At 59.3% G+C, this 21,423-nt stretch overlaps 1 protein-coding gene across 2 annotated transcripts in view; it reads right to left on the reverse strand.

The window, feature by feature from the left end:
* INTS3 (integrator complex subunit 3) overlaps positions 1-21,423 on the reverse strand; it is a 51,049-nt gene that overhangs the window by 27,442 nt on the left and 2,184 nt on the right. For both annotated transcript variants that reach the window (XM_048929402.1, XM_048929403.1), the window contains exons 2-12: positions 19,516-19,599; positions 17,248-17,331; positions 12,895-13,008; positions 12,635-12,719; positions 10,598-10,664; positions 6,573-6,717; positions 5,928-6,057; positions 3,832-3,929; positions 3,296-3,487; positions 612-699; positions 239-318 (exon numbers count right to left, since the gene is read on the reverse strand). In XM_048929402.1, coding sequence (XP_048785359.1) covers positions 239-318; positions 612-699; positions 3,296-3,487; positions 3,832-3,929; positions 5,928-6,057; positions 6,573-6,717; positions 10,598-10,664; positions 12,635-12,719; positions 12,895-13,008; positions 17,248-17,331; positions 19,516-19,599 — 1,167 coding nt within the window. The remainder of the gene's footprint in view (positions 1-238; positions 319-611; positions 700-3,295; positions 3,488-3,831; positions 3,930-5,927; positions 6,058-6,572; positions 6,718-10,597; positions 10,665-12,634; positions 12,720-12,894; positions 13,009-17,247; positions 17,332-19,515; positions 19,600-21,423) is intronic.

Raw genomic sequence — 21,423 nt, forward strand, 5'->3', positions numbered from 1 at the left:
GATTGGCAGAGCTGGGAAGTTTTTATGTGTGTTCCCGCTAATGAAGGACACGTGGGCCCAAATTTGGTGCTCTGGAAGCAGCCCTGGAGCAGCAGCCGTGCTGCTTGGTGGTTTGTGCTGCACTGGTGGTGCCTGCAGATGGAGGCTGTGCAGCTCTGGGGGTGGCACCCAGCAGAAAAGGTGGGGAGGGGATGCGGCTGCAGCCCCTAAAAGGAGCTGCATGGAGGGAGCAGCTCACCCGGCACATGAAATCCAGCAGCGTGGCGGTGATGGCAGGGTGAGGCTTCATGGAGTGATGCATCACAAGGATGGCAGGCTCTGGTGGGAGAAAGCAGGCAGCACGGTGCTGAGAGCCCCACGGATGCCCACAGCTGCCCTATAAGTGCAGAGGGGACTTCTGGCTCCTCGTGGCTCTCAAATAACAACCAGACTTCAGGCAGCCAAAATGGGCTCCTGCTGACCCCAGCAGGCCCATCACAGCAGCCCCCCAAGGGCTGGAGAACCCGTGGAAGGAGACTGATGGAGATGAAGTGTTGGGCCTTCCCTTCTCCAACCCCATGGCCTCTGCCAGCTTCGAAAGCCATCAGCCCCTTTTCCGACCCCCGCAGTACCTATATTCATGATGCTGTCCTTCTCAGGGTTGAAGAAGAGCCAATCGTAGAACAGAGCCAGTTTGGCATTGGAAGCAGCAACGTTGGACTGGAGAAGGAAGAAAAACCAAACAGATCAAGATTTGATTTGTGGGGGAGCTTTGAGACCAGGTGGGGGAAATTCCTGAGCAGAAGTGAAGGGGCCTCCTGTGCCTGCATGGACCTGAGGCATCTGAGCACATAAAGCGAAAGCAAAGGGTGTGATAAGATGGAAGGTGGAGCTGGGAAAGCTGATCCCAAAGGATCTAATGTGTGGCAGGGCCAAAGCTGGGATGCAGAGCATGGAACAGCCTGCTGTCATCGCTGCTCTGCAGCTCCTGACCCCCAAACTCATAGCAGCTGGAGGTCAACCCCCAAGGCAGGGATGGGTGATGGGGCCTCCTGCTCCTGCATGGACCTGAGGCATCTGAGCACGTAAAGCGAAAGTAAAGGGTGTGATAAGATGGAGGTGGAGCTGGGAAAGCTGATCCTAAAGGCTTTAACGTGTGGCAGGGCCAAAGCTGGGACACAGAGCATGGAACAGTGCAATGTCATCACTGCCCTGCAGCTTCTGACCCCCAAATTCACAGTGGCAGGAGGTCAACCCCCAAGGCAGGGATGGGTGAAGGGGCCTCCTGCTCCTGCATGGACCTCAGAGGCATCTGAGCACATAAAGCAAAAGCAAAGGGTGTGATAAGATGGAAGGTGGAGCTGGGAAAGCTGATCCTAAAGGATCTAACATGTAGCAGGGCCAAAGCTGGGATGCAGAGCATGGAACAGTGCAATGTCATCGCTGCCCTGCAGCTCCTGACCCCCAAAACTCATAGTGGCAGGAGATCAACCCCCAAGGCAGGGATGGGTGATGGGGCCTCCTGCTCCTGCACGGACCTGAGGCATCTGAGCACATAAAGCGAAAGCAAATGGTGTGATAAGATGGAAGGTGGAGCTGGGAAAGCTGATCCTAAAGGCTTTAACGTGTGGCAGGGCCAAAGCTGGGACACAGAGCATGGAACAGCCTGCTGCCATCGCTGCCCTGCAGCTCCTGACCCCCAAACTCACAGCGGCAGGAGGTCAACCCCCAAGGCAGGGACGGGTGAAGGGGCCTCCTGCTCCTGCATGGACCTGAGGCATATGAGCATGTAAAGCAAAAGCAAAGGGCGTGATAAGATGGAAGGTGGAGCTGGGAAAGCTGATCCTAAAGGCTTTAACGTGTGGCAGGGCCAAAGCTGGGATGCAGAGCATGGAACAGCCTGCTGTCATCGCTGCCCTGCAGCTCCTGACCCCCAAATTCATAGTGGCAGGAGGTCAACCCTCAATGCAGGGATGAGCGAAGGGGCCTCCTGCTCCTGCATGGACCTGAGGCATCCGAGCACATAAAGCAAAAGGTGTGATAAGATGGAAGGTGGAGCTGGGAAAGCTGATCCCAAAGGATCTATCATGTAGCAGGGCCAAAGCTGGGATGCAGAGCATGGAACAGTGCAATGTCATCACTGCTCTGCAGCTCCTGACCCCCAAATTCACAGTGGCAGGAGGTCAACCCTCAAGGCAGGGATGAGTGAAGGGGCCTCCTGCTCCTGCATGGACCTGAGGCATCTGAGCACGTAAAGCAAAGGGTGTGATAAGATGGAGGTGGAGCTGGGAAAGCTGATCCCAAAGGATCTAACATGTAGCAGGGCCAAAGCTGGGATGCAGAGCATGGAACAGCCTGCTGTCATCACTGCCCTGCAGCTCCTGACCCCCAAACTCATAGTAGCAGGAGGTCAACCCTCAATGCAGGGATGAGTGAAGGGGCCTCCTGCTCCTGCATGGATCTGAGGCATCCGAGCACATAAAGCGAAAGCAAAGGGCGTGATAAGATGGATAACCTGTGTGACCTGGTGTAGGGAACCTGCTTTGGCAGGGGGTTGGACACGATGATCTCTGGAGGTCCCTTCCAACCCGTACAGTTCTGTGATGCTGTGAAGGTGGAGCTGGGAAAGCTGATCCTAAAGGCTCCAACGTGTGGCAGGGCCAAAGCTGGGATGCAGAGCATGGAACAGTGCAATGTCATCGCTGCCCTGCAGCTCCTGACCCCCAAATTCACAGTGGCTGGAGGTCAACCCCCAAGGCAGGGATGAGCGAAGGGGCCTCCTGCTCCTGTATGGACCTGAGGCATCCGAGCACATAAAGCAAAGGGTGTGATAAGATGGAAGGTGAAGCTGGGAAAGCTGATCCCAAAGGATCTAATGTGGGGCAGGGCCAAAGCTGGGACGCAGAGCATGGAACAGTGCAATGTCATCACTGCCCTGCAGCTCCTGACCCCCAAAACTCATAGTGGCAGGAGGTCAACCCTCAATGCAGGGATGAGCGAAGGGGCCTCCTGCTCCTGCACAGACCTGAGGCATCTGAGCACATAAAGCAAAAGGTGTGATAAGATGGAAGGTGGAGCTGGGAAAGCTGATCCTAAAGGCTCTAATGTGTGGCAGGGCCAAAGCTGGGATGCAGAGCATGCAACAGGCTGCTGCCATCGCTGCCCTGCAGCTCCTGACCCCCAAACTCACAGCGGCAGGAGGTCAACCCCCAAGGCAGGGATGGGATCCCACGGCTCTCAGCTTCCCAGGACTTTGGGGATCACAGATGTGGGGGCTGTGAAGGCAGCGGGAGCAGCGAAGGCCATCAGAACTCACCGTGCAGGTGGTGAGCAGCCAGCCGATGATGGCCCAGCGAGGCAGGATGTCGGAGCTGAGCACCTCGTTGGATGGATGCACCACGCCGCAGATGTAACGGATGAGGTCGCAGCGCAGGGACTGGCTGTCAGGGGTGGACAGGTATTGCCTCTGGAACCAGTCCTGGTAGCGCTTCTGCTGCCCGAACCGCACCTGAAGGGGAAAGGCAAAACGTGGGTTTGATTCAGGGGATGCTGAAAAGCCCCTCTGGGATTTAGGAGGGACCACCCGGCCTGCAAGCAGCGCTCAGCCTGGCCAGGGGGGAGCAGACGGGGTGGATCTGCGTGGCTGTAAGCACAGATAAGAGCTGTGTGCTGTCAGCAAGCAGCTCCCAGGCCTCACGCACAGCACTGCTGCTGTCAGAGCTCTGATAACCCACCGCAGAGCGGCCTTTCGGCCTTGCAAAGCTCCCTGCAGCCCACCCTGCGTCAGCGCCCGGCTCTGCTCGGGGTGCCCCCCATCCCCATGGTGGGGGGTGGGTGAGGTGCTGTGCTCACCCTCGAGGTCATGAAGAGCAGCTTGGTCTCCATGTCGGGGGTGAGGCGGCACGCCAGGAATTTGCGCGAGGTCCTGGACTGGAGGAGCTGTAGGACACCTGCAGGGAGATGGACGGGGTTACAGGGCTGCACAGCACAGGCAGGGATGCAGCCAGGGGGGAGCTCAGCTCAGAGCTCAGCTTCTTCAACGGCTGAAGGCGCTGGGACTGGAGAGAGATGGTGATTTTGGCTGGGAATGGCCCTGCTGGAACAAGCCTTGGCCAGAGAGCAGCCGTGAGAAAGGAGGGGGGTGGGTGCAGCACAGCAGAACGGGATCTGGAGGAGGGATGAAGGAATGCAGAGCCTCAACACGGAGCATTCCTCATCCGACCCGTAGGGAGGCAGCACAGCGATGCCTCCCCCCCTTTTCCCCCCTGCTGATCCCTTCTGCTCCTCGCAGGGCTTCAGGTGCAGCACTCAGCAGGGCTGGAGGACTCACAGAATCCTCCAGGCTCTGCAGCAACGAAGCCCCGGTGTGAAGGCAACCCTGCTGCAATGCTCGGACGTAGAAAAAGCCTCACGTGCATGGAGAAGAGGCAGGGGAAGCAGGAGGGGAGATTGCAAAAGCCGCTTTCGTTCCCAAACAGCTGCAAGAGGAGAAATTTATGGCTTGAGTTTGGAGGCTGTGCTGCTGCTGGATGGGACCTGAAGGATTTACAGCACGCTGCTCCATGCAGACAGGCGGGCGCCGGAGCTGTGCAGCGCTCAGCCTGCTCACAGCTCACATTGCTGGGCTGCAGGGGGGAACTGCAGAGTGAAAGGAAAGGGAAAGGGTGAAGAGCTGCAGAATGGCTCCTCGGGTCTGCTGTGTGTGCTGCCAGGCAAAGAGGTGGCAAATACAAACCGTGGGATCGAGGGAACGAAGGCCAAAGCCACAGCAGGGAAGGAAGGAGCTGGGGGCACCGATCTCAGCTCCCCATTCAGTATCGTTCAGTGGGGCCACTGGGCTCCAAGTGCAGCAAACCAGGGAGCCGTCGGCTGCCCCTGCTGATGTGGGAAGGGACACAAAGCAGCAGCGATGCCCATAAGGTGCCCCATAAAACAGGCAGGATGCTGGGGAGATCCAGGGGTGAGAAAAGCCAGCATTGGGGCTGAGCCCCTGCAAGCCCCCATGAGACCCCAAAAAGGGGAATGCTGTCCCTGCGGCCTGCAGGCAGCATGGCAGTCAATGAGAAGCGACAGGAGGGGTTCTGGAGATGGAAGAGCAGCCAAAGAGCTGCAGGGAGGAGCATTTAATCAGCAGACAGCGCTGCCCCTTCCCCTGGGCACAATCTGTGGTCGTTAAGGTGGCGTTAATGCGGCCCCAGGGAGCAGAGCAGGCGCTGGGGTTGGAAGGGGGAACCACTTTAAAGCCCCGCATCTGAGGGCTCACTGCAGACAGATAATGATGTGGCAGCCCTGAGAGAGGTTAATAATTCATAGCAGTGAGACCCATCAATAAAACGCTCCTCTGCCACATCCACCCCAACCCAGGCGGCGCAGAGCGAGCCCAGCGTTTGGGTGGAAGCTGCTGAGATGAACGGAATCCCATCCACAAAGAATCAACGGCTGCCTTTGTGCTTCAGTGCCACTGAGGTTCCTCGGGGCTCAGGTTGGAGAGAAACTCGGACGTCACCCATCTTTGTGCTCCTGCTCATCTCAGCTCATAAAGCAGCTGATAGAAACGCAAAGTGAAACGTTCAACGACGCGATCCTGCCTCGCAGGCTGTGCTCTCACTCTCTCTGCCTGCCCAGCTGTCTGAATTGTCCGCTTTTCAGCACGGCTTGGAACCCAAACGCCTCTTAGGAGGCTTCTGCAGCATTTAAGACAGTGGCAGAAGCCGTGCAGTGCCAGAGCAGAGCGGCTTTTGCTCATCCCCAGCCCTGGGGGAGCCTCCTTCCCCCTGGCAATGGGTTCTGCAAGCAGCCACGTGGGCCTCAGCATCAATGGAGGTGGAACCAGACGGCGTCTCTGCGCACAGCCAGGGCGCTGCGCTCGACAGCAGCCCCAGCTTTGGGGCCAGGATCAGTGGGGCAGGATGGGCTCAGCCCCCCCCCCAAGGCCCAGCCCTACCCACCTGTGAACTGCGTGCTGAGCACCTGTGGGTTGTGGATGATGTCCTTCCAGAGCTGCTCGAACTCAGGGATCCTGGCCACGTTCTGCAGGAGCCGCACGAGGTCGCGGCCGATCATGAAGCAATCCATGAACTGGAGGAGGGGGGGGGAGGAAAGGAGAGGAAAAACCATCACATTGAGTGCTCACCTGATGTAGGGGGGGGAGGAACACGCAGTCCTTCGGGCTGAGGCCGGCGGCAGATGATTCATCCTGTGCACAACACGTCCACCCCTACCCTGGCACAGCGCCCCTCTTTGAAGCCCGCAGGTTGGGAGAAGGCAGGCTGACAGGCGGGAAGGTCAGCAGCTATTTTAAAACGTTCCCTCTCTTGCAAAGCAAACAATCAGCCCCATAAATCTGACATTTTCTCTCCAGGATCTCAGCCGGTCTCTGAAGCTGGGGGTTGTGACATCGGTCCCCTCTCAACCCGGAGGGAGGAAAGGAAGGCGGGCAGCGAAGGATGGGGCGAGGACACGGAACGGGAGCGCGGCCTCAATGGGGATGAACCACGAGCAGGGTTTGCAGGGACCCAAAGGAAGCAGGGCAGCCTTCTGCCAGCGCTGCTGGAGGAACACAGGGTGCAGATGGAGGGCTCTGCTCTGCTCACCCGTTCCCGGAGGAGGGAGATGCAAAAATCCACCTCCTTCTGACGCAGCGCCTGCAGCGGCGCCGTGCCGTGATGGTCCACGATGAGCCGCAGGTAGGTGTACACAGCCATGGCTATCAGGATGCTGCTCTTCAGTACCCATTCCCTGCAGAGGAAGTGCAACAAAAAAGAGCAAACACAACAGAAACGCCCCATTTGCAGCCACGGCTCAGAGAACGCAGCAATAAGAAGGGCCAGAAGAAACCCAGCCTGAAGGAGAGGGGCAGCGCGGGGCCACGCTCCCATCGCGCCCCCTTTGCATCCCCAGGGCCTCTGCCATAGCAGTCAGAGCACTCAGAACAGCCAGCTCAGGAGCAAACACGGGCAGCAGCTCTGCAAACAGCTTGGCCTCGATGCACAGCCTGCCACGAGAGCAGCTTTGCCCATCAGCACAGCAAGGCCGGACGCCCTCCGCTCCCATGGAGGTGCTGCTGCCCCACACTGCAACCAGAGGGCAGCCAGAGGGGCAGGAGGCAAAGCACAGCCGGATGGCAAAGGCAGGAGGGCAGAATGGGGGGAAAGAGCCACCCTGGGGGTCAGAACTGCAAGATGGAGGGGGATCCATCAGAGGGACCCGGCCCAGCCTGCGCCACGCTCTGCTTTTCCACCCAGGAGGGCACTGAGGCTGCATTTGTTTCTCAGCCTCCCCGCTGGGTGTGCCGCCTTCTCTGCTCTCCCCTTATCTGCCTGCAACAATAAATCCTCTCCCGTCCATAAAACCGACCCAGTCAGCCTGGCTGTTGGCGCCGGGTGCCAGGAACGGGCCAGGCCGGCGCGCTGCCTCCGCTGATTGATGGCCCTCGGCATCTCCCTAAATCACAGCCTGCCCCAACGCTGCCTGCCGCCACCTGAAGAACCACGGCCTGGATGGGGGACAAACGGCTCAGCAGCCCTAAATCACCGGGGTGGGAACCTGGGAAAGCTCCTAGCTGGGTGCTGGCAGCTGTTAATTAGCGAGCAGGGCACTGCGCAAAGGTTACGGCCAGGGAGGATGCGGCAGTAATTAAGAGATGCCAGGGTCAGCGCTGAGCTTCTCCCACTGCGAGCTGTGCAGAAAACAAACAGAAATGGTGTTTAAAAGGATGGGGGGGGGCTGCCCACACCTCCAGGACCCATTGGTTTGGAGGCAGAAAAACGCAGGGCCTGCGGAAGCGCTGCCATCAGCAGCGGAGAGGCGGCTTCGTTGGTCCTGGTTTTAATTAAAAGCACTCAACGCTCCGAATGCGGAATTGGACCAGCTTCAATTAAAGCCCTGGTTCTCCTCCTAATCAAAGCGCAGCAATCCCAGCACAGAGCTGCAGGCTGCGCCTCGGGCTCCTTCCCAACCCTCAGCTCTCCCTCCTTGTGCTGCTTCTGACACTCGGCAGCGCCGTCAGCAGCAGCCAAAGCTTCTCCTCTCCCATCTGCTCCTCTGATCAACCCCTCCAGCAGCCACGCTCGGATTCCCCTCAGCTCTCCTGCACAGCTGAAGGCAGATGTGGCAGGAGCTGCTCCTCCTCTCCTGCGCTCAGGGTGGCTGCTGTCTGCTGGTTGCAATGGAAGAGCTGCACGGCGCTCGGGGTGGAGATGCTCCACGCGGAGGGGAGGCTGCATGCAAAGGGCAGGCGGGCAGCAATGCAAGGCGAGCAGCTCAGATGGGAGCAGGAGCTGAGCTCAGCACAGAGGGAGTGCAGAACTGCTCACGAAGAGCAGAAACGGGACGAGCCCAGGAGAGAGCGGGGGTCTCTCCCTCTCACGGCGCTGCCTTCGGCACACAGAGGCAGTAGGTGGCACTCACTGCTGTTCCCAGGGCCAAATAAACGCTTTCACCACCCCATAGTTCACCGCAGCAATAAGAGAATCGTTGCTGTTACGGACAGCCCTCGGTGAAAAGCTGTTTAAAGCTATTTAGAAGTAAAGACCTGCCCAGCCGGGGCAGCAGCTTATCGCCAATTAGCGTCCTTTGTTGGCAAAGCGGCCAATGCTGAGCACGGGGGGGACGGAGCTGAGCCCACGGGGGACGGTGCTGAGCCCACGGGGATGGAGCTGAGCTCGGGGGAGACGGAGCTGAGCCCACGGGGGGGGGGACGGAGCTGAGCCCACGGGGGGGACGAGGCTGAGCACACGGGGACAATGCTGAGCCCACGGGGGGGGACGAGGCTGAGCCCAAGGGGGGGACGGAGCTGAGCCCACGGGGGGGGATGGGGCTGAGCTCGGGGGGGGGACAATGCTGAGCCCACGGGGGTACGGGGCTGAGCCCATGGGGGGGGGACGGGGCTGAGCACACGGGGGGGGGAACGGGGCTGAGCCCAGGGGGACAATGCTGAGCCCAAGGGGGGTACGGAGCTGAGCCCATGGGGGACGGAGCTGAGCCCACGGGGATGGAGCTGAGCTCGGGGGGGGACAATGCTGAGCCCACGGGGGACAGAGCTGAGCCCATGGGGGGGGACGGGGCTGAGCACACGGGGGGGGGGATGGGGCTGAGCCCAGGGGGGGGGACGGAGCTGAGCCCACGGGGGGACGGGGCTGAGCCATCAGGAACAATGCTGAGCCCACGGGGGGCGACGGAGCTGAGCCCAGGGGCGGACAGGGCTGAGCCCTCAGGGACAATGCTGAGCCCACGGTGGGGGACGGACCTGAGCCCACGGGGATGGAGCTGAGCTCGGGAGGGGGCAATGCTGAGCCCACGGGGGACGGGGCTGAGCCCAGGGGGGGACAATGCTGAGCCCACGGGGGGACAATGCTGAGCCCAGGGGGGGGGGGGGACGGGGCTGAGCACACGGGGGGGGATGGGGCTGAGCCCTCGGGGATGGGGCTGAGCTCGGGGGGGGACAATGCTGAGCCCACGGGGGACAGAGCTGAGCCCTCGGGGGGGGGACGGGGCTGAGCTCACGGAGGGGACGGGGCTGAGCCCAAGGGGGGGGGGGACGGGGCTGAGCCCGGGGGGGGACGGGGCTGAGCCCACGGGGATGGAGCTGAGCTCGGGGGGGGACGAGGCTGAGCCCGGGGGGGGGACGGAGCTGAGCACATGGGGGGGGGGACGGGGCTGAGCCCGGGGGGACAATGCTGAGCCCACGGGGGACAGAGCTGAGCCCATGGGGGGGGACGGGGCTGAGCACACGGGGGGGGGATGGGGCTGAGCCCAGGGGGACAATGCTGAGCCCACGGGGGCGACGGGGCTGAGCCCGGGGGGGGGGATGGGGCTGAGCCCACGGGAATGGAGCTGAGCTCGGGGGGGGGGACAATGCTGAGCCCACAGGGGACGGGGCTGAGCCCAAGGGGGGGGGACGAGGCTGAGCCCAAGGGGAGGACGGGGGTGAGCCCACGGGGGGGGGGGGGGGGACGGAGCTGAGCCCATGGGGACGGAGCTGAGCCCACGGGGGGACAATGCTGAGCCCAGGGGGGGGGGACGGAGCTGAGCTCGGGAGGGGACAATGCTGAGCCCACGGGGGGGACGGGGCTGAGCCCTCGGGGATGGAGCTGAGCTCGGGGGGGGGCCAATGCTGAGCCCACGGGGGACGGAGCTGAGCCCACGGAGGACCGTGCTTCCCAGCTGGCCTGCCCCCAACAAATCGAAGTTGCAGCCCCAGCGAGGCTGAAGCTGTTTACACACAGGAAGCTTTTTGGGCAATTAACTCAGTCCTACTCCCCCCCGAAAAGGAACACCTCCCCCGCAGGCTGGGGAAGCTCAGGAGGAAAATAATTGGTGGGATCAGCTCTGAGCCACGCGCGCAGCATCAGCGCAGGGCAGCTTCAGCCCTCGTGCAACGCAGCCCCTGAGGTTGGCTGGTAATGGAAAGAGGAGAATCCCACAGCAAGAGGGCATGGAGAGCCAGAAACACACAGCACAGCCTGCAGACACAGCTGGGGACATGGGGGCACAAAGGGCTTCTGCATAGGAAACCCCGTTGGCAGGCTGCTGTTTGCACCATCACTGCAGACCTTGGTGCTGCCATCCTGCACTCAGCACAGCAGGAAAGCTCCCTCCTGCCCCGTCCCAGCTTTACCTCTGCTCCGTCAGGATCTCCAGGACGTTCTCTGCCAGCCAGATGTTCTTTGCTGTCACATCCCCCCCTGTGAAAGGAAAAGGATGACAGGAGAGTGAAGCCTGTTGGGTCAAAGCGCCCTGCAGTCAAAGCTAAGTGAGGAATCTGCCTGGCCCCAAACGCCCAGAGGTGGAAGCACAGCACAGCAGCTGCCGGGAGGGGATCACAGAATCACAGCATCACAGAATCACCCGGGTTGGAAGGGACCCCAAGGATCATGGAGTTCCAACCCCCCTGCCTGGCAGGGCCACCAAACATCCACATTCAGATCAGGTTGCCCAGGACCCCGTCCAACCTGTCCCTATGTGTCCCTATGGCAGCCCTGTGTGCCCCTATGGGGTCCTCATGTGCCCCAATGGTGACCTTATGTGTCCCAATAGCATCCTTTTATGTCCCTATGGTGTCCTCATGTGTCCCTATGGTGTCCCAATGTGTCCCCATAGCATCCTTATGTGTCCCCATAGCATCCTTATATGTCCCTATGGTGTCCTCATGCTCCCCTATGGCTCCTCATGTGTCCCTATGGCAGCCCTGTGTGCCCCTATGAATCACAGAATCACAGAATCACCCGGGTTGGAAGGGACCCCAAGGATCATGGAGTTCCAACCCCCTGCCTGGCAGGGCCACCAAACATCCACATTCAGATCAGGTTGCCCAGGACCCCGTCCAACCTGGCCTTGAACACGTCCAAGGACGGGGCATCCACAACCTCCCTGGGCAGCCCGTTCCAGGGCCCAACCACTCTCCATGTAAAGAACTTCCCCCTAACATCCAACCTCAATCTTCCCTCCTTCAACTTGGATCCATTTCCCCTCGTCCTGCTGTTGTCAGCCCTTTGGAAGAGTTGACTCCCCTCCTGGCTGTAGGTTCCCTTCAGGTATTGATAGGCTGCCATGAGGTCACCCCGCAGCCTTCTCTTCTCCAGGCTGAACAAGCCCAACTCCCTCAGCCTGTCCTCATAGGGGAGCTGCTCCAGCCCCCTGATCATCTTAGTCGCCCTCCTCTGGACCCTTTCCACAATCTCTCTGTCTTTCTTGTACTGAGGGCTCCACACCTGGACACAGGACTCCAGATGGGGCCATCAAAGGGGTCTTTGCTACAACTGCAAAACCGAGTGAGGAACGGGTTTCTCTTTTCTGGAAGGCAAAGAAGCCAAAAAGGGATGAAATTCGATGAGATTCCCAGCTGCTGAGCTTACAAAGGGACCCAGCAGCTGCAGGGAACGTCTGACGTCCCCAGCAAAGGCCACGAGTGGGGCAATGCCCGGAGCTGCGGCGACACCAGGGAACGCAGGAACTCCAGCTGCACAGCACAGCCAAAACAATGGGATCACAACAAATTAAAGCATCATAAAGCAGGGGACGGTGGCACCCTTCCAGGTCACGAGGGGCCCCGCACGGGGGAGGTGTGAGCGAGGAAACAAGGGATGCCTTCAGCAGCACTTGGACGCAACGTTTGCGCTGCCACAACCAAGCTGGCTCCCCTCCCTCCCCTTCTTCCTCCCCCCCCCCCCCCCCAAAAAGAGCAGACAAGGCCATTTCCAGCCCCGCAATTGAAAGCACAGCGTCAGGTTTTTACGGTGGGACACAAATTCCTGCAGCCTGGACGTCAGCAGCGAGGCTGAACGGGGAACACGGAAGAGGCGCCGTTCCTGCAAAGCCGGAAAGGCGTGCGTGCGCACAGCGCTTCAAGCGAGACCCCATGGGCGACCCCAGCTCCCTGCAGGGCTGCTGCCTCTCCTGCGCCCTCTCTGAGCGCTCATTTTGCAGTGCCAGGCGCTGAGGACCATTGCGATGCCCTCGTGCAGCGTGGCGAGGTGAAAGCTGGCAGCCACGGGGACCAAAGCGCTTCCTGGCAGCTCGCAGCTCTTGCCAGAAAGCTCCTGGCTCTCTGCTCGTATGTCGGGAGCAAACGACTCTCAGGGCTCCATCTCTGTCCTCGGCTGCTCTGAGCAGGGCAGGCACGCGTCACGCCATCATTCGGGGCGGCTGAGCTCACCTGCAATCTGCTTCATGAAGGTCATGCAGACGCCGTCGGCGCCGAGCACGCCGCTCTTCACCAGCTCCCTCAGCAGCCACAGCAGCTGGGCAGAAGCAGAAAGGAACGTGGGTCGGGTGGGCCCTTCCATGGCAGCGCTGTGGATGCAATGCCATCCTCCCCCCTTTCCCTTTAGTCCCTTCTAGGTGGGCCCACGACCCCCCCCTCCCCGGCTCCAATGCCCCCTCCTCACCCTCTGCCAGGCTGGCAGCCCCCCTCACCTGGGTGCGACAGGTATCCTGCAGCTTCAGGTACTTCTCCATCAGGATCTGGTTGATCTTGTTGAGGACGATGTTCATCCCATCTCTGCTCACCAAGGCCAGGTCCCGGTAGCACTGCAGCAGGGGAAAGGCCCCGTAATGAAAAACATGCAATGGGGTTTGGTTGTTTTTTTTTTATTATCTAAACCTGATTAGATAACAGCAAATAAAACATCTTGGGGAAGGGACACCAAGGCAGGAGGGTGCCAGGGGATGACCTGAATCCACATCCTGGGGCTGAGCCAGCAGAGCTGGCAGGGTTTCTGCGGTCAGGCCAGGAGCCAGAAGCTGCCCATGGCAGAGCAGACACCACAGGGCGCCTCACATCCATCTCCCCCATCCCAGCTGCAGCTCTGGAGGGACTGAAAGCAGAGAGGAAAGGCCAGGAAGGATCCATTAACAAACAGTTCATCCACCACGAGCAGCAGCCAGGCCAGAGAGAGCAAAGGTGCCGGCTCTCCCTTCCTCCTCCTCTGCTCAGGACAGCAGGGGGGGGGTGGAGGATGATTAGGAAGTCATTTGCTAATTAGCTCTGCACGAATGTTAATTTGCGCTGGTAAATGTCATGATATTCCAGAGAGCAGAGGTCTGGTCTCTGCATCCTCCTTTGGAGGACTTAATGAGGCCTCAGAAGATCCCTTTGATGAGGTTTCCTGCACTCCGGTTTTCTCCCTCCCTGTTAAACAGATTGCAAACAAACCAAACCAAATGGGATCCCCTGCTGCAGCCCCCGGCACGAGGGGGGTTGTGATGATCCACAGCCAGGCCTGCAGGAAACCTCCAGGGCTCAGCACTGAGGGATGGGGGGGGAGAAACCCGAATTCTTTGGTTGTTGCCAAAGCTGTGAGCAACCCATCGCCTTCTCCCCATTCTGAGCTGCTGCTCGCACAGGGATGTTTAATGAACAGGAAGGAATAAGTGATGAAGGTGAGATTTAAACGAGGGAGGTGGGAAATAAATAAAACAGAGCAGGGAAAGGATCCCAAGCCAGGGCAGGAGGAGACGACAGAGCTGGGCTGCAGCGCGGCTCCGCGCTGAGTGTTAATGAAAGGGAGAAGTGCCAGGCAGAGGAGGCAGCCCTGCCACATCAGCTGCTGTCACTTGGGTGTTTGAAGGCGGCCAAGTGTCCCTGCTCACAGCTGGATGCGTTCAGCACAGCTCATCTCCCCCTGCTGCAGTGACGAGGCGCTGATATGGGAGGGCAGAGCTGCAGCTCTGCTGGGGCAGCTCCGGCCCCATTCATACAGCAGGGGGTTTAAGAGCCACGATGGGGCAGAAGGAGAGAGCTGCCCCACCAGCAAGCACAGAAGCTCCCCCCGTGTTCAAGCACCTCAAATATCCTCTTTTCTTGTGCTATTCCTGCTGGTGAGGTGATGCTTGGTCCACAGCAGCGCTGCTTCCACACCACCTGCGTGGCTCTGATGCTCCTGCAGGCACACAGGGCTGTGCTGAGCCCCCGCTCTGCCCATCCAGCACTGATCTCAGCTCTCTCCCACCCCCTGCAAGATGCTCTATCAGCCAGGTGAGTCTCAACCCCCCCTCTTTGCGAGCAGGGGAGCGAAGCAAGGCGAAATTCACCCCCCTAAATAAAGCATAAAAACACTGCTGGCCCCCAGCCATGCTGTCTGGACGACACCGAGAGCTGACAGCAGAGCCCAGTGGCCTGGCAGCCCCAATTATCCCCTAAGAAAAGCACTGTGCTCCCAGGATCTGACCTGACAAGGGCAGCGGGAGCAGCATCGCCATGGCAGCAGGTATTTCCCCCTGCCAGCTGGGCTGCCTGAACCCTTTGCCAAAGGAAATTACAGAGGGGAAGGCGCTGCAGAGGCTCCACTCGGCCCCTTGCAACGTGATTGCCAGGCAGATGAAATGCCACAGCTCGCCAGACCCGCTGCCAGCACAGCAAAGCACCTGCCCTGCAAGCCCTGTGCTCCCACGCTCAGCTCCTGGGCTCAGAATTCCTTTCCAGCTGAGCTCCACCGCGTCCTGGAGGAGAGGAGAACATTTCCTTCCACGTGGAGGAGGGGAAGCATCCCGTGGCTCAGCAATAAGAGCTGCTCTTTGACTCCCACGCTTCTCGGGAGGAAGGATGCGACCCAATTCAGCCCCTTGGGGTTGACGTGGCCGCCGCCGCCTCCCAGTCAGGGCAGGAGGCAGAACGGGGCTGGAGGGCAGCAGGGATTCTGCCCCCAGATTTGGGAAGGTTTGAAGGAGATGGAGCAAGCCAGCAGCACCAGCAGCTGAGCCTCCAGGGTGAGCAGGGACTCCCAGGTGAGGCGCGATCCCCTTCTATGATGTGATTTCTGGGCTGAGGACCTCAACGCCACCGCAGCCAGAGCTGTAATCTGGATCTGCTGCTTCAGTGAGCAGAGCTCTGCCCTCGCAGCACTGATCAAATCCAAAGAGAGCAGGGCGTGAGTCAACACCATAGAATCATAGAATCACCCCGAGTCCATCGCAGCCCCAGGGCCGTGCATCCCTAACAACACAACGCAGCGAACGCCTTCCATCCCTTCCATCCTGCACCATTCCTGCTCACTGCAAAGCACCCAACCCAGGGCCCCTCACAGAATCACAGAACTGTAGGGGTTGGAAGGGACCTCCAGAGATCATCGAGTCCAACCCCCCTGCCAAAGCAGGTTCCCTACAGCAGGTCACACAGGTCGGCATCCAGGCAGGTCTTGAACATCTCCAGAGAGGGAGACTCCACAACCTCCCTGGGCAGCCTGTTCCAGTGAACAGTGGGACCATAGAGACACACTGGGACCCATAGGGACCCATAGAGACACGTTGGGACCCATTGGGACCCATAGAGACCCATAGAGACACGTTGGGACCCATAGACTCCACCACCTCCCTGGGCAGCCTGTTCCAGTGAACAGTGGGACCATAGAGACACATTGGGACCCATTGGGACCCATAGAGACACGTTGGGACCCATTGGGACCCATAGAGACACGTTGGGACCCATTGGGACCCATAGAGACACATTGGGACCCACTGGGACCCATAGAGACACGTTGGGACCCATAGACTCCCCCACCTCCCTGGGCAGCCTGTTCCAGTGCTCCGTCCCCTCACTGCACAGCCGTTCCTTCGCACATTGCTGCACAACTTCCTATGCTGCAGTTTCCAGCCGTTTCCCCTCATCCTGTCTCCTCTCCCCACTGAACAGAGTCCATCCTCACCATTCTGCCCCCCACTCCTCAGATATTTACAGACCTGGATCAGCTCCCCTCTCAGCCTCCTTTCCTCCATGCTGAACAGACCCAGTTCACTCAGCCTTTCCTCATAGCAGAGATGCTCCAGGCCCCTCGCCATCTTCCTGCCCCTCCGCTGGACTCTTTCCAAGAGATCCCTGTCTTTTTTGTACTGGGGAGCCCAGACCTGGATGAGGCAGTGCTGCAGATGAGGCCTCAGCAGGGCAGAGCAGAGGAGGAGGATCACCTCCATCAACCTGCTGGCCACGCTCTTTTTAATGCACCCCAGTAAGCCATTGGCCTTTTTGGCCACAAGGGCACACTGCTGGCTCATGGCAACCTGTCGTCCACCAGGACACCCAGGTCCCTTTGTGCAGAGCTCCCCTCCAGCAGCTCATCCCCATCCTGTACCACTGCATGCAATTATTCCTCCCCAGATGCAAGACTCCACACTTGCTTTTGTTAAACCTCATCCGGTTTCTTTCTGCCCAGCACCCAGCACCTGTGGTGCCCCCCACCACAGGCAGCCCCTCCAGCAGGGCTCTGGGATCCCCTCAGCTGCACAAAGCCTTCCTTCCTGCTCCACAGCATGGATTCCAGCTGAGCTGCTCACAACACCCAGCGTTTGCGCGGCGACGGCTCGCGGCGGTTTTTAAAAGCCACACTTTGCAGCAGCATTAAAAAGGGTTGCTTCGAAATTAAATCTGCTCTGCAAGATTAATAGAAGCCAACAGCTAAGATGCAATTTTCTCCAGGAATTGAATGCCTCTCCTCCAGAGCCCCATTATTTCTGGAGGCATCTACAGCCAACCTATAACACACAGATCCCCGCCGGGCCCCCAAGGGGAAGGCAGAGGCTGGGAAGGGCTCTCCAGCTTCTTGAAGCCTCTTTGCTCTCCTCCCACAACGAAAATGAATCAAAGCCGGGGCTGTGAAAGGACCCAACCACCCCAATTGCCTGCGCAGCGGGGATGGAACCGAACCACAGCGGCCCAAAGTCGTTGTGCTGCTCTTGTAAAGGTGGCTCAGTGCGCTGGGCTGCGCCTGCTGCTGTTGTTTGGAAGGCAGAATCCCTCAAGCATCAGCACTGCGCACATCGATGGCACAGCTTTACCTTCTGTGCCTGCGTGGGTTCGGTCAGGACCAGAGTGAAAAGGCCCAGGCAGATCTCCTCGTGCTGGGAGGCTCCTTTGCATATCTGGAAGAGAAGAGAGGCGTCAGCGAGCAGAGGGTGCAAGGGGACGGGCAGGAAGGCAGATGGACGGGGAAGCTTTTCTTGGGGCAAGGAAAGGGAATCAAACAGCAAACACAGCATCACCGAATTAAAGGGGTTGGAAGGGAGCTGCAGAGCTCATGGAGTCCAACCCCCTGCCAAAGCCGTTCCTACAGCAGGGCGCACAGCTCGGCATCCAGGCAGGTCTGGAACATCTGCAGAGCAGGAGACTCCAGCACCTCCATGGGCAGCCTGTTCCAGTGAACAGTGGGACCATAGAGACATGTTGGGACCCATTGGGACCCATAGAGACACGTTGGGACCCATAGAGACACGTTGGGACCCATAGACTCCACCACCTCCCTGTGCAGCCTGTTCCAGTGAACAGTGGGACCCATAGAGACCCACTGGGACCCATTGGGACCCATAGAGACACGTTGGGACCCACTGGGACCCATTGGGACCCATTGGGACCCATTGGGACCCATAGAGACACATTGGGACCCATTGGGACCCATAGAGACACATTGGGACCCATAGAGACACATTGGGACCCATTGGGACCCATTGGGACAAGTTGGGACCCATAGGCTCCACCACCTCCCTGTGCAGCCTGCTCCAGTGAACAGTGGGACCCATAGAGACACGTTGGGACCCATTGGGACCCATGGAGACACATTGGGACCCATTGGGACCCATAGAGACACGTTGGGACCCATGGAGACACATTGGGACCCATAGACTCCAGCACCTCCCTGTGCAGCCTGTTCCAATGAACAGTGGGACCCATAGAGACACATTGGGACCCATTGGGACCCATAGAGACAAGTTGGGACCCATGGAGACACGTTGGGACCCATGGAGACACGCTGGGACCCATAGACTCCACCACCTCCCTGTGCAGCCTGTTCCAGTGAACAGTGGGACCCATAGAGACACACTGGGACCCACTGGGACCCATAGAGACACATTGGGACCCATGGAGACACGTTGGGACCCATAGACTCCACCACCTCCCTGGGCAGCCTGTTCCAGTGAACAGTGGGACCCATAGAGACACGCTGGGACCCATTGGGACCCATAGAGACACGTTGTGACCCATTGGGACCCATAGAGACACATTGGGACCCATTGGGACCCATAGAGACAAGTTGGGACCCATAGACTCCACCACCTCCCTGGGCAGCCTGTTCCAGTGAACATTGGGACCCATGGAGACACACTGGGATCCATAGAGACACGTTGGGACCCATTGGGACCCATTGGGACCCATAGAGACACATTGGGACCCATGGAGACACATTGGGACCCATTGGGACCCATAGAGACACATTGGGACCCATGGAGACACATTGGGACCCATAGACTCCACCACCTCCCTGTGCAGGCTGCTCCAGCGCTCCGTCACCCTCCAAGGTGACCCCCCTGAGCTCTGCACACCTCGGTGACGGCAGCACTGCTGCAATGTGGGCAGATGTGGGGCTGTTTCGGGATGCTCTGCAAACAGAACAGCGCACACCAACGCTGAGTGCTGCAGCTCTGAGCCTCCTCTCGGAGGAGCCTTCCGCAACTCTGTGCGCCCAGCCTGCCTCGCCAACCCTCTTCCCATTAAGGAAAGGCAATTTCGGGCCACTCATTCCAAGAGCCCAAGGTGTTCTGAGGAGAAAAAAACACATCTAACATATCTGAGAGCTGCTGGGATGTCACACAACGGCTCTCCTTATACGGTAACATCTGCAGCACGCCGGCGTGTATTTTAAGACCGCGCTGAGATAGAAATAAATGCTCCATCCTTCAGCTGCAGGACTGAACCTGGCCTTCCCAGCGGTCTGCGCTCGGCCTGTTTGGAGGCCAAGAAAAAGCTGAGCGGTGCAGGAGTACAAAAATACATCAGCAATGCAAACAGCGGCAGCACGTGAGCAGCAGCAGCCGTGCAGGCGCTCGCACGCTGCTGGATGCTCAGCTCTCAGCCAGGAACTGGCTCCCAAATCCCATCCTAGAGGATCAAAACCAGCCATGTTTTGCCTATCAGCTCCCAGATGGGTTGAAGAACGGGCAGAACGCAGCAGGCTCCATTCCCTCTTAATGCCCCTCCACTCTCCGTGCTGCCACAGCCTGAACTGTTCCTTCCAGGCTGAATTTCACCCCTATGGGGGAGATGAAACTTACGTGTGCATTCAGGGCATCGTTGGCCTCTCGCTCCGACAGCCCGTTGGTCAGCGAAGTCACGATGCCCACGCACCTCTCCAGCCTCTGAAACACAGCAAAGCACCGTCAGCAGCGCATGGGAGGAGAGCAGGGCGCTGCTTGGAACCAGCAGCAGCAGCAGCTCGCAGGCAGCAGGGATGAGGGGCTTCACAAACAACTCCTCCATGCACAGGTCTGGCTCGGAAACCACTCTGCTGACAGAGTTCCAAGAGCCAAAAAGGAAAGGCGGCGTTTCTCAGCGCCACCAAAATTCAGTGCCGTTTGGACGGGGGGGGGCAAAGAGGCAGCGTGCAGAGCTGGGATGGAGCTGGGATCCCCAACTGCAGGAGCCACGCAGCTGCCCCACAGCTGCCCCACAGCCCTGCGAGGCCCCTCCAGCCCCATTCAGCACCCAGGGAGCTCTGCTGCTCCATCTCTGAGCCACAGAAGGAGCTGGGGGTCCTGATGGACGAGAGGCTGAACATGAGCCAGCAGTGCGCAGCTCGAAAGGCAAATGGGATCCTGGGCTCCATCAGGAGAGGGGTGGCCAGCAGGGACAGGGAGGTGATCGTCCCTCTCTACTCGGCTCTTATGAGGCCCCATCTGGAGTCCTGTGTCCAGGTGTGGAGCCCTCAGTACAAGAAAGACAGAGAGATTGTGGAAAGGGTCCAGAGGAGGGCGACTAAGATGATCAGGGGGCTGGAGCAGCTCCCCTATGAGGACAGGCTGAGGGAGTTGGGCTTGTTCAGCCTGGAGAAGAGAAGGCTGCGGGGTGACCTCATGGCAGCCTATCAATACCTGAAGGGAACCTACAGCCAGGAGGGGAGTCAACTCTTCCAAAGGGCTGACAACAGCAGGACGAGGGGAAATGGATCCGAGTTGAAGGAGGGAAGATTTCGGTTGGATGTTAGGGGGAAGTTCTTTACTAGGAGAGTGGTTGGGCCCTGGAACGGGCTGCCCAGGGAGGTTGTGGATGCCCCGTCCTTGGACGTGTTTAAGGCCAGGTTGGACGGGGTCCTGGGCAACCTGATCTGAATGTGGATGTTTGGTGGCCCTGCCAGGCAGGGGGTTGGAACTCCATGATCCTTGGGGTCCCTTCCAACCCGGGTGATTCTGTGATTCTGTGATTCATAGGGGCACACAGGGCTGCCATAGGGACACATGAGGAGCCATAGGGGAGCATGAGGACACCATAGGGACATATAAGGATGCTATGGGGACACATTGGGACACCATAGGGACACATGAGGACACCATAGGGACACAAAAGGATGCTATTGGGACACATAAGGTCACCATTGGGGCACATGAGGACCCCATAGGGGCACACAGGGCTGCCATAGGGACACATAGGGACAGGTTGGACGGGGTCCTGGGCAACCTGATCTGAATGTGGATGTTTGGTGGCCCTGCCGGGCAGGGGGGTTGGAACTGCATGATCCTTGGGGTCCCTTCCAACCTGGGTGATTCTGTGATTCTGTGACTCCTGGCCCAGAGCAGCAGGAACAGCTGATGTTTCCACATGAGCATCCCTGCGAGGCGATGGAAGGCCTCTCCAACACACGGCACCAACGTGACAGCGCTGGGGAAGCAAACAGTGAGAGCTCCCACTTGATGTGAGAGCCATCAGAGCAGCTCTTGTCTTTCTTTTCTTTTTACAGATCAGCTCTCCTGCAGCAACAACTGCTGGCTTTGGTTGTTCTGGCAGTGAAGACACGACCTTTGCAGGGCCCAGAGGTGCTGATGTGCGACGCCTCCTTTTGCACAGAGGTTTCCCCCCTGCTGCCCCCATCTCTGAGGCAGGGAAAGCCTGAGCAGAACAGACAGCCCTGCAGTCCCTGATCTGATCTGCTCATCGCTGCCCTGCAAACGCAATGCTCAGGTTGTGGA

Source organism: Lagopus muta, chromosome 29, assembly GCF_023343835.1.
Source record: "Lagopus muta isolate bLagMut1 chromosome 29, bLagMut1 primary, whole genome shotgun sequence".
Taxonomy (NCBI): Eukaryota; Metazoa; Chordata; class Aves; order Galliformes; family Phasianidae; genus Lagopus; species Lagopus muta.